This window comes from Zophobas morio, unplaced genomic scaffold, assembly GCF_036711695.1.
Source record: "Zophobas morio isolate AGI-343-1 ecotype UQ-CSIRO unplaced genomic scaffold, CSIRO_AGI_Zmor_V1 ptg000058l, whole genome shotgun sequence".
Classification (NCBI taxonomy): domain Eukaryota; kingdom Metazoa; phylum Arthropoda; class Insecta; order Coleoptera; family Tenebrionidae; genus Zophobas; species Zophobas morio.
This window is the reverse complement of record NW_026972163.1, coordinates 3,566,318-3,582,512: the sequence shown is the minus strand read 5'-3', so window position 1 is coordinate 3,582,512 and position 16,195 is coordinate 3,566,318. Positions and strand designations below refer to the sequence as shown.

The 16,195-nt window shown below is 35.6% G+C and overlaps 2 protein-coding genes across 2 annotated transcripts in view; one reads left to right on the top strand and one right to left on the bottom strand.

Annotated features, from left to right (window-relative positions):
- LOC135143210 (myb/SANT-like DNA-binding domain-containing protein 3) overlaps nt 1-16,195 on the bottom strand; it is a 152,322-nt gene that overhangs the window by 49,058 nt on the left and 87,069 nt on the right. The gene's annotated exons all lie outside the window — the stretch shown is intronic.
- Nucleotides 2,837-3,635, top strand: LOC135143208 (piggyBac transposable element-derived protein 3-like). Its single transcript, XM_064075085.1, has 3 exons — nt 2,837-3,115; nt 3,176-3,252; nt 3,329-3,635. The coding sequence occupies exons 1-3, from the start codon at nt 2,837-2,839 to the stop codon at nt 3,633-3,635; spliced, it is 663 nt and encodes a 220-aa protein (XP_063931155.1).

Below are 16,195 nucleotides of genomic sequence, written 5' to 3'. Positions count from 1 at the left end.
GGCTAAAACGTTGATCGGGCTGCCGCTTCAGGCCGCTAGCCTCCGGCTAGTTCATCTCTTTTCAGATCAAGTCGTACGGATAATTTTATCTCTTTCTTATTAATTGACGCGATCGGGTATAAATAGGAAAAACATTGAGGTGGTTTCGCGTGCTCCCTGTTCAGTGGCGAGGGGTGTTTAGGCTTTACGTAGGTACTACGACATTTTTTGTATAATTTATTTGCGTTTTATTTCTGATCGTTAAAAACAGCTGGTATTATCGGCATATTGATATCACTTATACTTAATGAGAATGAGCAACGAAAATAATTCAGTCTCGTGTGCAGATATCGTAAATTATCTATTAAAAAATTAATTTAGTAGCTTTAATTGTGATAAAAAGATAGCTATAAAGAAAAGGAGAGACCAACACCACTACTCCCGTTAATGGTAATGACAGGTAGAAAGCAAAGCAAAGCATTTGATGAAAATAATTATAATAAAACTAAATGGTTAACGGTTTGGGTTTTAAGAAACAAATTATACTGTTGGAATTGTATATTATCTTCCGTTTGGGATAAAACAGGCTATAATAATTTACAAAAGTTGTCACGAGCTATAGAAAGGCATGAAAAATCACAGGAACACATATTTTCTTCTACTACTTTAGATTCCGCTCATAAGAGGGATATTGAGAACTATAACGAGAAAGTTGGTGAAAATAGGGCAATTTTGAAAAGACTAATCGATGCAATAGTTTATCTATCAACGCAAGAGTGTTCTTTTCGTGGGCATGACAAAAAAAATGATTCAGATAATGAAAGATATAAAAAGTAGTGCTTTTCAGATTTGAGCCTCCTCTGAAGAAAACTTCACGAGCCGCCACTGCAATACATATATCTGATCAACTTTTGAAAGCAGGCACAACTCCAACAATAAAACTGGGGAAAGTCCGAATTGCGCACATGACTTGAAAAAGAGAGGAGTTGCGCCTTTTTACGGTTCTGGAAATGTCCGAATTGCGCTCACTACCTGAATGCTCCCTTACCGCGATTTTAGACCCTACAAATGCAGGTCTTACAGATAAATATTATTCTTCATTGGAAAATCCAGTGTTATATGACGTCTAAATGCCAATTTTGTCTTAAAAAGTAAAATGGGTTTTTAACGAAAATCTTTAATTCGGTATAAAAATCATTCCCGTGACATTTATATACCAAGCGCCGAAAATAAAACTTTGCATCCGAGAGTAGTTATTTGTAACGCGAGGAATGCAAAGCCGTTTCGGCGTGTGACACAAGTATACAACATTTTTAAGCTGCTTTTTATTAAAAAAATTAGAAGATATTAAATAACTTTTTCTAATAACTATTTTCATTAATAAAAAAAAAACTAGCGAAATTGTCTTGTAATGAAAATATGTTGCCACGACCTTCTCCGTTAGCAATCAGTAACAAAAACGAAAAAATTGTATGAAGAGTTTTAAACTGGTGCTGATAAAGTGAATTCGCGGTAAAATGAATGATTATGTAGAAAAATACGCCGAAGAGGCATTGTCGGGGTTGCTTCCAGCGAAATCTCGCACTCGATATGAAGAGGAGTTTAAGAAATTCACAAAATGGTGCAACGATAACAAAATTAAGACTTGAGACACACTTAGACAACGTTTCACCGTATTTTAAAATCAAGTCCGAAACTTTTAAACCCTCTTCTTTGTACAGGATATTCAATGTTAAAAGTGAGTTAATTGTTTGTAAAACATAACCCACATTTGGACAAATATCCCAAACTCGTAGCATTTCTCAAGAGGCAGAGCGATGACTACAACCGCAAAATTCTGAAATATTAACCCAGATGTGCCCACTGTCCTTATAAAAGGACAGATTACAGATTTCTATATGTGAGCTTCTATGTTATACAATTATATAACTTTTTGAGGAGCTTTAATGTACTTGTTTCACATATAAGCAATAAATTTATTATTATCACTTAGTTAAAATTTTCTTCGGTAGATGGAAGTACATTAGGGTGATTATAGTTAAGCTATTTTTCATTTTGGTGGTTATTGCAAAGAAATTTGTGGCTGTTGTATAGTTTTATTGTAGTGTTATTTTTGTTCCAATGGCTGCTCACGGTGACGTTAGACTAGTGGGGTACGTTTTGCATAGTACTGTTTTATTCTGGGACTGATTATTTGTTCAGATGAAACAAAACATTACATAAAAACTCAGTCTATACTTGCAATCGTGTTTCTGTCTGTTGTAATTTTGTTATTACCCAGCGAACTTCGCTGTCCTTCTAAAAGAACCGTGGGCTAATATGCGATCTTTGTTTGCAGAGGGTTGACTTTGGATGAATTATTGCGGAGCCTGGAAGATGATGATTACGTTCCACCAGGGACATCACTTAATGTTAGTATCATGCCCCCTATAAATGCATGTGATCCTAATTGTGACACGGATGAAGATTCAGGTAACGAAGAAGTTAACATAAACAACTTACCGGGAAACCAGCTACTTGCTGAAACTGACGTCGAAGTTTCATCTGGTAGTTTTTCTGATAGTTCAGAACAAGAGTGGGAAGAAGATCTTGTACCGCTTTCCCACATTGTTGCAAAAATAGATCTACCAGAAAAAAAGAAAACGTATGCTTGTAAAGACGGAGTTTTAAATCATACTCTAATACACGAAGAATGGTCCGAACCACATTTAGTGCAAGACAAAAAGTCACCTCTGCAACTTTTTGAGCTTTTTTTTATTCTAACCATTACGCTGGAAGTAAAAATAGAAGAACAGACATTACAGCAGCTGAAATAAAAACATTTATTGGCAAATTATTACTAAGTGGATATAATCCTATGCCCAGAAAAAGGATGTACTGGGAAACAGCAAAAGACACGCACAATATTTTGGTTTCAGAGGCAATGTCACGAAACAGATTCGAACATATCTTGTCTAACATACACTGCTGTAATAATGACGAACTCAATCCAACCGAGAAATTTGCTAAAGTAAGACCTCTTTTTTGCGATATCAATGAGAAATTTATGTTATTCGCTCCTGTAACAGAAAATCACTGTGTTGATGAAGTCATGGTGCCCTCGTTGGTCGTCATGGCTGTAAACAGTTCATTAGAGGTAAGCCTTTGCGGTATGGTTACAAGTTATGGGTTGGAGCGACATCAGGTGGTTATATAGTTTGGAATGAACCCTATCAAGGGGCAAGTTCACTTATTAACCCACAATACAAATGTTTTGGACTTGGCGGATCTGTGGTACTGCAATATGTAGACGTACTCTATCCAATTATAACCTACCATACTGTATATACTTTGATAATTTTTTTACAAGTCTACCTCTTATCGACGAACTCACAAAACGAAACGTCAAGGCCTGTGGAACAATCAGGAAAAACAGAATTGCAAAATGTCCTTTGGCATCTGATAATGAAATAAAGAAACAAAGACCTTCATCTAGCCATAAAATAACTACAAGCAACGACATTCAAGTTGTAAAATGGTCCGACAACAACATAGTCCTAATGGTATCCAATCAGCATAATGTGGAGCCATTCCATCACGTTAGCCGATTTTCCCAAAAAGAAAAAAAGAGAGTTACTGTTCCACAACCAGAGTCAATATACCGTTACAATACATGATCGATGCTACCGAACAAAATGCATGGCAAATTCACAGACTACAAGGCGGAAAAATGGACCACCTGCAATTTAGAAGAAATGTATCTGTCTCGCTTTTAGAAATCAATGGAGATAATATTCGAGAGGGATTAGGAAAAAACGCAGAACGCGGTGAAACATGGACTGCTGCAGTTTTACAAAGAAAACCTACAGAGAAAATCAACAAAATTTGAATTTTGTACACCAGTAGGTGAATTAGAGGGCAATGAGTTGAATTTTTCAGATGAGCTTCTCATTGCTACATTGAGATATCGTGGAGAAATAAAATCACCAATTAAGGAGTAGTCGTTTAACAAAAAACTGCATTGCTGTTATTGCGACCGCTGATATCGACATAAAAATGCGCAAACTGCATTGAGTGAAGAAACCCGCCACAATGTCTTATGCAAATATCTATCTTCAAAGACATCCGTATCGAAATCATTCACTACCTCAAGCTTTTAGAAAATTAAAAGTAACATTACGCCAAAACTGGACTAAGGTAAAACGACACAATGCTATAGGTCCAGTAATGAGACTGTGATGCTTGAAGCAGTAACAGATTTCCATATAGGTCAAATTGCACTGGCCAGACAGAGTGGCATCGATAGGCCGTATTCTCCCTGCAAGTAAGCTTCATCCATATCACATAACGTTGGTGCAAGGGTTTTCCGAAGAGAGCGCAGTTTTGTTATTTTATCTAACGAAATCTAAGTGCAAATTCTAATTTCTTAGATCAGGTATTATTCAGTAACGAGGAAAGATTCAGCAGTAACGAAGAAGTGAATCACAACAACTGTCACTACTATGCGCAAGAAAATCCACGATGGATTCGAGAAACAAATGTTCAACATGTATTCTCAGTTTAATGTTTGGTACGGCATTATAAGTAATCATGTCATTGGCCTCCAGTTTTTTTCATGTAACTGTTAATAGTGCAATGTATCTGGATTTTTTACAAACCTAACGTCTTTACTGTTAGAAGATCTAGATCTAAATACAAGACGAAATTTATGGCTACAACAAGATGGGGCACCGAGCCATTATCGCTGAATTTTAGGAATCATTGCATAGATCGAAAATCTGACAATATCTGGTCACTTCGAAGCCCCGATTTGATACCACAGGATTTGATTTGAGGATTTTAGGATTATTACAGCACGTAACACAATTAAAGAGCTCTTACATAAGTGTCCCATGTTTTACAACCAATCCAAAAATATATTATCAGAAAACCGGCGATCTTCCACATCAACAGCGGTAGAGGTAAGGATGCAAGGACCTACATAACCCTTTTTCTATATCTCTGTACCAAGGCCGTCCATTTAGAGTTAGTGAGAAATCTGATATCTAGTGCTTTTCTAAGCACGTTAAAACGTTTGTTTCGCGCAGTAGAAATGTGTCGGAGATACATTCCGATAATGGAAAATTTTGTAGGCGGAAAAACTGAATTAACTAAATTAATCACCAGTAACGAGTTCCAAGATAATATCAGAAAGGGTTTACAAGATCAAATAAAATGGGACGTCCTAAATCACCAAATTTTAGAGGAATTTGGGATGGCAACATTAAGTCTGTAAAGCGCCATTTAAAAAAGTGGTTGGAAGTGTGTTGCTAAAGTTCGAAGAAATGTACAACTTCCTCACCCGGGTCGAAGCGTAACTCAACTCGCGACCACTTACCCCATTATCCGCGGACCCAAACGACGTGTCGGTATTGACTCCGGGGCATTTCCTTATCGGCCCCACCAGGAGAGATCTACAAGACGTCGGTCTGAACCAACTGGACCGTTGGCAGATTACAGAACGAATGTGTCAACAGTTTTGGAGGAGATTTCAACGGGAGTATGTAATCCAGTTTCAAGGGAGAAACAAGTGGAAGGTATCGCCAGAACGTACCCTTAAACTTGGATGTCTCGTACTACTTCTCGATGATCAAACTCTACCCTTGACGTGACCAATGACAAGAGTACAGGTAGTCTATCCAGAGGGGCTAGCACGTCTCGCAACGGTACGTACGAGCAAGGGCGTCTACAAGAGAGCTGCGTCCAAACTGTCCGTCCTGCCATTGGAGAGTGACATAGAATATATCACCCTGTGATTAGTGTGTGGGAGTGAATATGGGGAATTTATTCGAGTGCAGTGCCAGTGAACGCAATTCCATTTTCCCGCATATTATTATTATATATCTTCTCTTTTAGATTATTTACAATTCGGTATTCTATATTGTACTCATTTATTTTTATTTGGATTTTGCATATAACATTTGTATAACCTTAGATTTTTATGTATTGCTATCTTTCGAATTCAGAAGAATTTAAGGGTGGCAGTTATGGTACCGCCGGCGGCATAGTCAAATAAACGTTCAATGAAACCCAAGACAATGGCGGCTATCACAATAGACTACCAAAAAAACCTACCCACACTGAACATCACTACAAACGATGTTTACTACAAAAGGCAGCTCAACATCATAAGTTTTAAAATCCATGTCCTTTCAAATTCACACTTCGTATTCTACACCTACGACGAATCAGTTGCTAGGAAAGGAGTTGACGAAATTTGTTCCATGAGGTACCATTGTTTTCGTCACGCTTTACCCTTACAAGTGAAGGGACTGGCTATTTTTTGTGACTCATGTGCAAGCCAGAACAAGAATTTCACTCTTATCGATTTTTACATTATATGGTAGTGTAAGAAAAACAATTTAATGCTGCAAAAGTGATATTTCAGTTTCGGGGGCATTCATACCTGGAGTGAATAATATAATTTTATAAATATATATAAAAAATATACTTAGATATCTGTAGTTTGATTTTTTCACTTACCTACCTACCTAGATATCTATATTTCAAACTCTTTGTCAGGTACTGAGACAACAAATGTCCGCAACTGGTTCACGACACGTCAGCTATAGGTACTTTTGCACTTTTTTTTATTTAAAATTCGTTAAGAAAATTGCCAGACGTTATAGTAAGGCGTTAACACACTTAGCGTAATCTACAATGTGTGTAGTTTTATTAAAAAAAAAAATTAACCGTGAAAACTTTTGAATAAGAAAATGATAACATAAAATATCCGAGAGTTGGGCTTAAGACCTCAGCTACTGGGACGTTTACGGTAAGTAAATGCTTCAAATTTAACTGTTAATGGAACACGTTAATTTTACGTTAATTATTAAGCAAAACTATTGCACTTGTCAATAATAACGTTTCTATTTACGTAAAATATATACCTAAATTTTTAATAATATTTTTGACACGTAATTAACGGAGAATAGCAACATTAAATTATTACACAATCTTATAATGAACTTTTCAACAGACGTAGATGGAAGTTTTGAGAATGTTATGTTCATTTAATGTTAATTCATAACGTTCATATTTAAATATTCTTATAACGTAATATTGTATATGACCAAATCCTTAAATTTAACTGTCAAAATTATTGTATCTACTTATATAAGTTACTTTCCTGTTTACGTAAATTGTACTATAAAATGTTAAATAGTACTTTTTTCATATAATTAACGTACAACAGAAACGTTATCTGAACGTTAAATTTATACATACTTTATTTTATAATAAATATTCAGCACTATAGTAATTAGGAGTTTCCATAATTCTCCGTTTATTTAACGTTACTGTATTATGTTCAGCGTCACGTGTTCTTTTAAATTATATTTTATAGGAATAAATTATTTGAATCTAACTGTTAACTCAACACGTTTATTTAACGTGGACTACCAACCGAAATGATTATAGACTTGTTAATAAATGAAGATTCCAATTACCTAAAATTATTTGAATTTTTTTTTATGTATAGATATAATTAATATATGTATTATTTCGTCGCCTCACAAATTCAAAAGTTAATTTGAACCAATAGAAAATTTTGGGATTACCAATTAACTTGCCATTGGGTAAAGCGGTCCTTGTTGCCAGAATGTCGCGTGTCATGAAGTTACCGTCAATAAAAAAATCGACTGAAAAAAAATTAAAGCGTGTTGCAAATTTATACATGCGCAGTCTTGTAATAAACAGTGTGCTTTTTAGAATTTTTTAACAATCTTTCTCATTTTTTTTACAATTTTTATTTTTAAGTGATGTTACGCTGCAACGCAGAGGCAACCCTGTGTGACATCCTTTGCGTTTGCGCTGCTTATTTGTTGTCGTCGTTGGCCGTTGCTCTCGGTGGTTGATGTTAATGCGCAGTGTTGCCAACTGCAGGTAATTTTCCCTTTTAAGGGAATTTTAGGATAAGAAAGGGAAAAAGGGAATTTTTTGACAAAAGTCGGCAATTTTGGGGAATTTTTAGAAGCATTCTTAAGTAGGCTGACAACGCAGCAAAGAAAATGTGAAAATTGATAAATCATAATTTTTTCAGCTTAGAAAAGAGCAACATAGTTTGGTAGGTCTTGGTTGTGTGTTGAATCAAGAGTAGATAAAATGTACTAAATGTAAAACGTAGGTCAACTCGTCATTGACAAGACCAAAAGAAGAAACAGGATTGGGGAGAGTTCTTTAAACGCTGTTGCTGTTTTTAGGAGCTTTTTACAAGCAACAGAACTAGATGTTGTTAAGTATCCAATAACACAAGGCCATGCAGTTACATAATGTTGCAATGTATTCATTTAAACACAGATAAAGAGGCTAGATTTTTGTCTTTTATTTGTACTGTAATTATAGGACTATATTTTTGTTACTTTGTCTTGTCAATTTTGAAATTATAGTGTTTGTTTACTATATTATTATTATTAAACGAAGTTAGGAAAAGTAAATTTCAACGATTTTGTGAAAAATAAAACACCTTACAAATCAACTTGGCCTATTTACAAGATCTTTAAAGTTCATTCAAAAACTGGTAAGGTGGCCCAAAGTAATAGTGTATATTTAGTTGGTTAATTTAATTTAGACAATTACGATGAGGCAGAAGACTTTCTGGAACAGTTCATGCAATAAATAAACAACGCGCAAGAACCTGCAGAAACCAACAAAAGTGTTCGTAAAAAACTGTGTTTAAGTAATAACCAGGAAGTCCCAGATGCTAATGTTTCTATTGGTAGCTTGGCTTCCACTGTTCCTCTCCATCTGTTGCATCTATATCTCGAAATTTGTATTACGATGATTAATTGTTTTAATGGGTGAAGTAAAAATGGATTTTAGATATGGATGACCCGTTTTTGGAAGAAATAATTAAACTACAAACGGTGGTGGATCAGCAGACATTAATTTTAAATGAAATATTACGCAATACTAGAAGCCAGATGATCTCTACTCTTGCGCCGGTGGTTCCAGAGGATGCCCTAAAATTGCCTTTAAAACATTTTGATGAATTCATTAAATTTGAGACAAAACTTAAGGGAGATGATCCTTTTAAGAAGTATATGGTGAGTTGAAAGAATCATCAATGGTCGATTTGCATCTTTGTTATTTGCAGATTGCAAGGCTTTCGGCAGTAGGTGGATCAGGGTTAGAAGCTTTAACCAGAAGAATTTTAAAGTTTCTGTTAGACGACACGTTGGCAATGGAATTTAACTGGAAGGGAAGGGGAGAAAAAACCATTCTCAGAAACTACTACTATGTTAGTCATACTTGGTATTAATTGTGTCTACATACATATATTTTTAATTATATTATTTCCATTTCAGAAGCTCCAAAGATTCATTTTCCTGCCAATGAAAGGAGTGAATAATGCTGTTAAAGTTTGCCACTTCCAGACTAAAAAGAAAAGAGGAGAAAGAATTCCAGCCCTAAATAAGAAGAATACCGACCTGTAAACATACTGTTTGCTTCAATCATTTAATTATTTTGCCTTTGTTTTTTTTATTCATTGTTTGTGTTTTGGTGTTATAAAAAAAGATACTTCATTTTGTTATGAATTTTTTTGTCGTTTTGATGTTACGCCCAGATAGTTTAACACGTTGACTGCCGTAATAGTCACACAAATTTCGATCCTGCTGGCCGAAAGTTTTCTATGTTAAAATACGCCAGCAATATATCCCTTGACTTGAAATAAAAGTATATTTTCATAAAAAAAACAATTTTTCTTTTGTTTTGAGGTGAGAAGCATTATATGATTCACGCGGCCCATATAGTTCATATTTGCACTAATGGCCATGTGAATCATAAGCCGATGCACATGAAAACTTGTTTATTCTTGCAGAAATGCAACGCTCTGCAGTAATCTTGTTCATTCTTGTGCGTCCAACGGTAGTGTTGGTTTATTCGGTTTGCGTCCCCTGCATAGTTTTTACTATATCTCAATTGTTGGTGTTGTACAAAATGAATTACGAAAAAGAACAAGAGGAACTGAATCGCCTTTGGCAGGAATGTCTCTCAGACGAAGACGATAATGAACCGTTTGAAGATTCAGGTGATGAATTTGTCCCAGAAAGCTCTGATGATTCTTCTAATGATGAACCAATTTCCAAAAAATTAAAGTTTGTAAAGGAGCCAACTCCTTCTACATCCAGGGATACACCCGACAGTGTTTTGGACACAATAAACGATGTGATTGAAAGATGTATGGAAGAAGGTAGTGACGAAGATAATGCAAATGAACACTGTGACAATACTAACGAACTAACGTGGGAGGATGTGAGCGGACGAAATTTGAAATTGTTTCCTTTCACAGAAATAAATGTTGGAGTCAAAGAAGAAATACATGCTGAATATTACGACAAAGGTCCCTACGAGTTTTTCAAGCTGTTTCTAACTGACGAACTGATAAGCATGATGGTGATAGAGACCAACAGGTATGCGACTCAGTGCAAAGCCTCTGCAACATTGCCCAAAGCCCGCATTCGTGAATGGCATGATACAAATTGTGAGGAAATGGAAAGTTTTATTGGAACTCTCGTTTGGATGGGTTTGTGTCCATTTTCTTCAATCGAGGCGTATTGGTCCAAATGTGTCGTTTACACCAACAAAATAAAAGACATCATGTCTCGAAATCGTTTCCAGCTGCTTCTCAAGTCGTGGCATTTCCACAACAACGAAATACTGACGGAAGATAGATTGCAGAAAATCACTCCTCTGACAAATCTGCTGATCAAAAATTTTCAAAACGTTGTTATTCCGAAAGAGCATGTATGTATAGACGAAACTTTAGTGCCATTTCGGGGGCGTTTGAGTTTTCGCCAATATATAGGCAACAAAAGACATAAATTTGGCATCAAGCTTTATAAACTGTGTCTTGAAAAAGGATACACATATAATTTGCAAGTATATTGTGGAAAGGATAAAGTACCCAATCCGTCTTCTTCAGAAAAAGTCGTTCTTTCTTTGTCTGACAATCTGTTAGATAAGGGGCGTACAATTTACACCGATAATTATTACACCAGCATTTCCTTAGCGCATCAGTTGTTGAAGAGAAACACACATTTAGTTGGAACGCTGAGAACCAATAGGAAATTTAATCCCAAACATATAACGGAAAAGAAATTACAAAAAGGTGACACAATTGCCGCCGAAAGTAACACAGGTATAGTGATTCAAAAATGGAAAGACAAGCGAGATGTTTGTACTTTGAGCACAAAACATACCGCTGAAATGAAAACAGTCAGCCACTTCGGTAAAGACAGTCAAAAACCAATAGTTGTAACTGTTTACAACAAGCACAAATCTTACATAGACTTGTCAGATCAAATGAAGTCTTACACCACTTCGCTACGAAGGGGTGTAAAATGGTATCGCAAACTTGCTGTTGAACTGATTGTGGGTGCTGCGGTGGTAAATGCTCACATTCTACATCAAGAGGTAGCTAATGAAAAAATGTCGATCACGAAATTCAAAGAAGAACTTGCTCTGAAACTAACTAAAATAGACATTCGTCATGACACAACGCACCATCAACAAGCCGAGCAAGTGTTAGAAGATGTAGGAACCAAGAGTCGCCGTAGGTGTGTTGTGTGTTATGAAAAACTTTCAAAAACTGACAGAAAACTTGCCCAGTCAAAAACTCCTCAATCGAGATATCGCTGTATAACATGTAGTAAAAATTACTGTTTGAATTGTTTCTTTGAAGTTCATAAATGTACAAAATAACTGTTTATATTTTGTTGATTTATATGTTTACATATTTTGAGATACACATATTTTCCTATCGTTCACAAAAAATGTTATGTTTCAATACAAATAATATTTTATTTTACATTATGTTTTTGTTTATATTTTATTGAATGCTGTGTTTGAATAAATATATATTATATTCCATCGGTAGCTTCATTGTCTTTTCGAAAATTGTCAACAAGAAATTTGAGGCTCTGAGAATCAACCTATGATTCACACAGGCGCAGGCCAATTATGGTTTCTATTAGTTACAGCCGTACATTTTAGGCTCCATAAGTATTACATTGATGTGAGAAGCGTTAGTTGCTTTAGCCGGCCACTACAACGTGTAGTGTCTGAGAATCATTTCTTGATACTCGCGGCTGTTATGGCCAAATCTCTATGCATCACATTACGCTTCTCACGGCAGCCAACGTGTTAAATTTGTCTTTTGTTTTACTTTTATAATACAGATCATGAATTGCAATCTTCTTTCTTTATTGTTGCCCGTTTCACCGAAAGTCGTATTATGAATCTATTAATCCGGTAAGCAGAAACTTCATTATAAATATTTATATATCAAGGATTGGTTCAGAGAAGTCAAAGAGGTCCTGTAAATAGGGAACCATGTAACAAATAATATTATCGATGCGTTGTATAATGCATAATTTGTATAAAGTTATTGTTACAGAATTTTTGGTGATGACTTTCACTAGGTAAGTGTTTTATTTTTCGTTTGCATTTTCTATTCTGTTCAACTTGGGGAATTCTATACGGTCTGAAAAAAAAACACGGCTTCTTAATTTCTGGATACAAAAGCATAACAACGCTCATTAAATGCCATGCAGATTTATGAATTTTAATTTATGACATTTTAATTTTATGTTGTTGTTTTAGGTTAGTTTAACTATGTAATTGTTCGCTTAAAATTACGTTATATTTTACAGTTTTATTTCACGTTAATTCATCCAATATTTTTGGATTGATTCAACCACAAATTAACACGTTATTTTAAACCAAGTTAGATAACGGAATATTAACATCTTGGTTAAACGTTAAGTTTACGTTATAAAAACAATTTAGTGACTACGTTAACACAACGTTGATGTTATACGTTGCATGTTACGTAGTTTCCGTGGACATTTTTGCGTTGATTCAACGTCAAAATACACGTTATTTTCAAAGTAAGTAACGTAATTTTTTTACGTTTCCATAACGTAGGTGTGCACACTGGGATAAGTCTAGTTTATATGGAACTAGGGCTACAAACTCATCAAGATGTTTCAGCAGAATTGAACCTCCATAATATTCGGAAACATAATAAACAATTAAAACAATTTATTACCACCTTCGATCGATTTATAAATCCTTTTAGTTTAGAAGTGCCGAAAGACCAATTAATTAATATTTCATCTGGAAAGTCTGCATCACCACCAGTAGAGGCATTCCTTCTAAATATTGAAAAAAATGGAGATTCTCTTCGTAAAACATTTGTTTCTGAATGCCTATTAGATATTAACAGATTTGAAAAAGCCATAAAGAAAACGCCAATTGACATTTTTTCCAAAGATTACGAAAAAAAGAAAAAAGATCGAGTAAGTGGAAAAATTCAAGAAATTAAAATCCAACGAGATTTATTCGGACGTATGCTGGGGATTTCGATGGACTACAAAGTAGACATTTCAAAGATTTTGTCTTATCCAATTACCTCAGTGCCATTGTCCATGTGCCATTTGGATCGCACTATTTGCAAGACCCATAAATCTGCTTTGATGAAATGCTTAGAGAAAGAGGTCCAGCATGAGCAGCCACGCTATATATATATGTACTGATTACTGATGGTTTTTTCCTATTGCATACGATGAAAAATGTTCCAAAAACATTTGGAAATATTTCAAAAAAAAATGTTGCAAATGGTTACACAAATACAAGCATCGCGAATTGACGTGATTTTTGATCAGTACTTCACACCATCGATCAAAGATTACGAAAATTCTCAACGGTTTGAATCCGCGCAATTAGAGTATACTATAGCTGGGCCTGAGCAAGTTCGACCAAGTGATTTTACCAAAGAATTAAAAAATTCAAACTTCAAAGAAGCTGTTGTTGATTTCTTCATTTTACATTGGGCTAATGATGAAATGGTGCCGTTTATTGGAAACAAAATCATTAACATAAATTTCAGAAAATGTCATTCTTTCACTGTAAATAATTCCATGAACGTTGTGTTCAGTGTTGATGAAGAGTTGTCATGCCCAGAACATGAGGAAGCAGATATACCATGCGTGTAACATCAACTATCAAGCAAATGTAGTGATAAGAAGTGTAGATACTGATATTGCTGCTATAATGCTTGGTCATAAGCATCACCTTCAAAATCAGTCGGTTGTTTGGATGCTTACAGGTACAGGGAATAATTTAAGATATGTGGATCTAACCAAAATACACGCAGTATTAGGAGATACTATTTGTCAAAGCTTACCCGGATTCCATGCAATCACGGGATGTGATTATAATCCTGTATTCTTCAGAAAAGGAAAATTGAAGCCTTATAAAATATTCAAAAACAATCAAGAATACCAAGAAGCTTTCATGAAGTTCGGCAACAGCGAATTATTTGAAAATAACAACGAACAACAAAATATATTTAATATTGTTCAGGAATAAATATGCAACGTATATAATGTCAGTAATATAATTGATGTTGATGCTGCTCGACTTCAAATGTTCATCAATTCGTATACGGTCGCTGATGTGAACGAAGCTTTTGACCAAAAGAAATTTCGATGCCAGTAGTCTGCCATATCGCGAAACTATAGGTGCCCTTTTGCATTTAACAACCGGCAGCAGGCCGAACATTTCCTTTTCAGTAAGTGTTCTGTACGAAAAGGTGGAAAATCCCAAAGAAGAGGACCGGGCTGCTGTGAAACGAGTTTTCAGATATCTGAAAGGATCAGTGAGGATATGTTTGCTGTACAAATCCTCCTGCGAGGATACAAATTTGTCGGTTTACAGGGATGCAGATTATGCAGGAGATCCAGTGACGAGACGGTCAAGCTCAGGCATCCTATGCATGTACGCTGGAGGTGTCGTCGTCTGGTCTAGCCAGAAACAAAGAAGCGTCGTCCTATCAACAACAGAAGCTGAATATGTTGCAGCAAGCGAAGCCACGAAAGATGCAATATGGGCAAACCGGCTTCTCTCCGTGTTAATAGAGACATCTGAAATCCCGACGCTCTTCGTGGATAATGCAAGCGCAGTAAAACTTAGAAAGAACCCTGACATCTTCACCAAACCCCTGAGTCGGTTGAAATTCGAACACTTCAGGGAAAAATTAGGAATGACGACAGTTTGAAATCTTGGAAAGAAGTGTTGAAGTTTTCTCAGTATTATTTCCTGTTAAGGAAATTAAAAAAAAAAGTTTCTTTCACAGCGTTAAAGTCGATTTACTACGTCTCTGTTGCAGGGCAAATTTCACATTACGAGCACAATCGTCCCTGGCATTCCCACCGTGCGCTGTGAAGGCGATGTAAGCGCCCTCATGCGGGATAAAAAAGTGCGGTAGTTCGTTTTTAAGTAATGTAACGGTTTAATTGCAAAGTACTAATTTTTCTATTTTTTCTGTACACAGTTTAATAAATCTCAATTAACGGCCACTGTTGAATTGGGCGGCTTTTTGCAGAAAGGCACCAATCTACAAAATTGTATTTTTAAAACAAACATGAACTTTGAACCCTAGAAGACTTCATGAACGTATTCCATATGTTAAAATAACGATTTTTTAATTCTGTTTAACTTTTTTTTACCATGAACCAATCAACAATTTCTTTAAATTTTGTAGTCATTTTTGCAGAAAGGAACCAGTCCACAATAAGCTCGTAGTAGTCGACAGTAGTGAAGAGATTGCAATTTGGCATCAACATTGCTCCACATATTTTCCAAAGATTTATAGATCTTAGATTAGCAGGAATCCCTGGGGTTCTACCATATTTTGACGACATTTTGGTAGTAGCCTCTTCAATGGAAAATCTAGAAATGCGTCTGCGAGCAATATTATCAAGATTTAGAGAAGATGGGTTTCGGTTGAGAAAAGAAAAATGTATTTTGTTAACGAACAAAGTGCAATTCTTGGGGTACGAGATTACAGAAGGTATTCGGCCCTCCGAAGAAAAGAAAAAAGCTATAATAGAAGCTCCAACCCCAAGAAATGTAGAAGCATTCCTGGGTATGCTCAACTTCTATAGTATTTTCCTTAAGAATAAGGCAGAAATAGCCGAACCCCTACATAAGTTGTTACGAAAGGAAACAAAATGGAAATGGGACAACAAGCAGCAACAACCTTTGGAAAACTGAAACTTCTTCTGTCCTCGTCAGAAGTCCTAGCCCACTACAATGAGAAATTCGAGCTAATTTTGACTTGTGATTCCAGCGCTTATGGAGTAGGTACTGTCCTTAGTCAGAGAGATGACCAAAGTTTTGAAAGACCTATTGC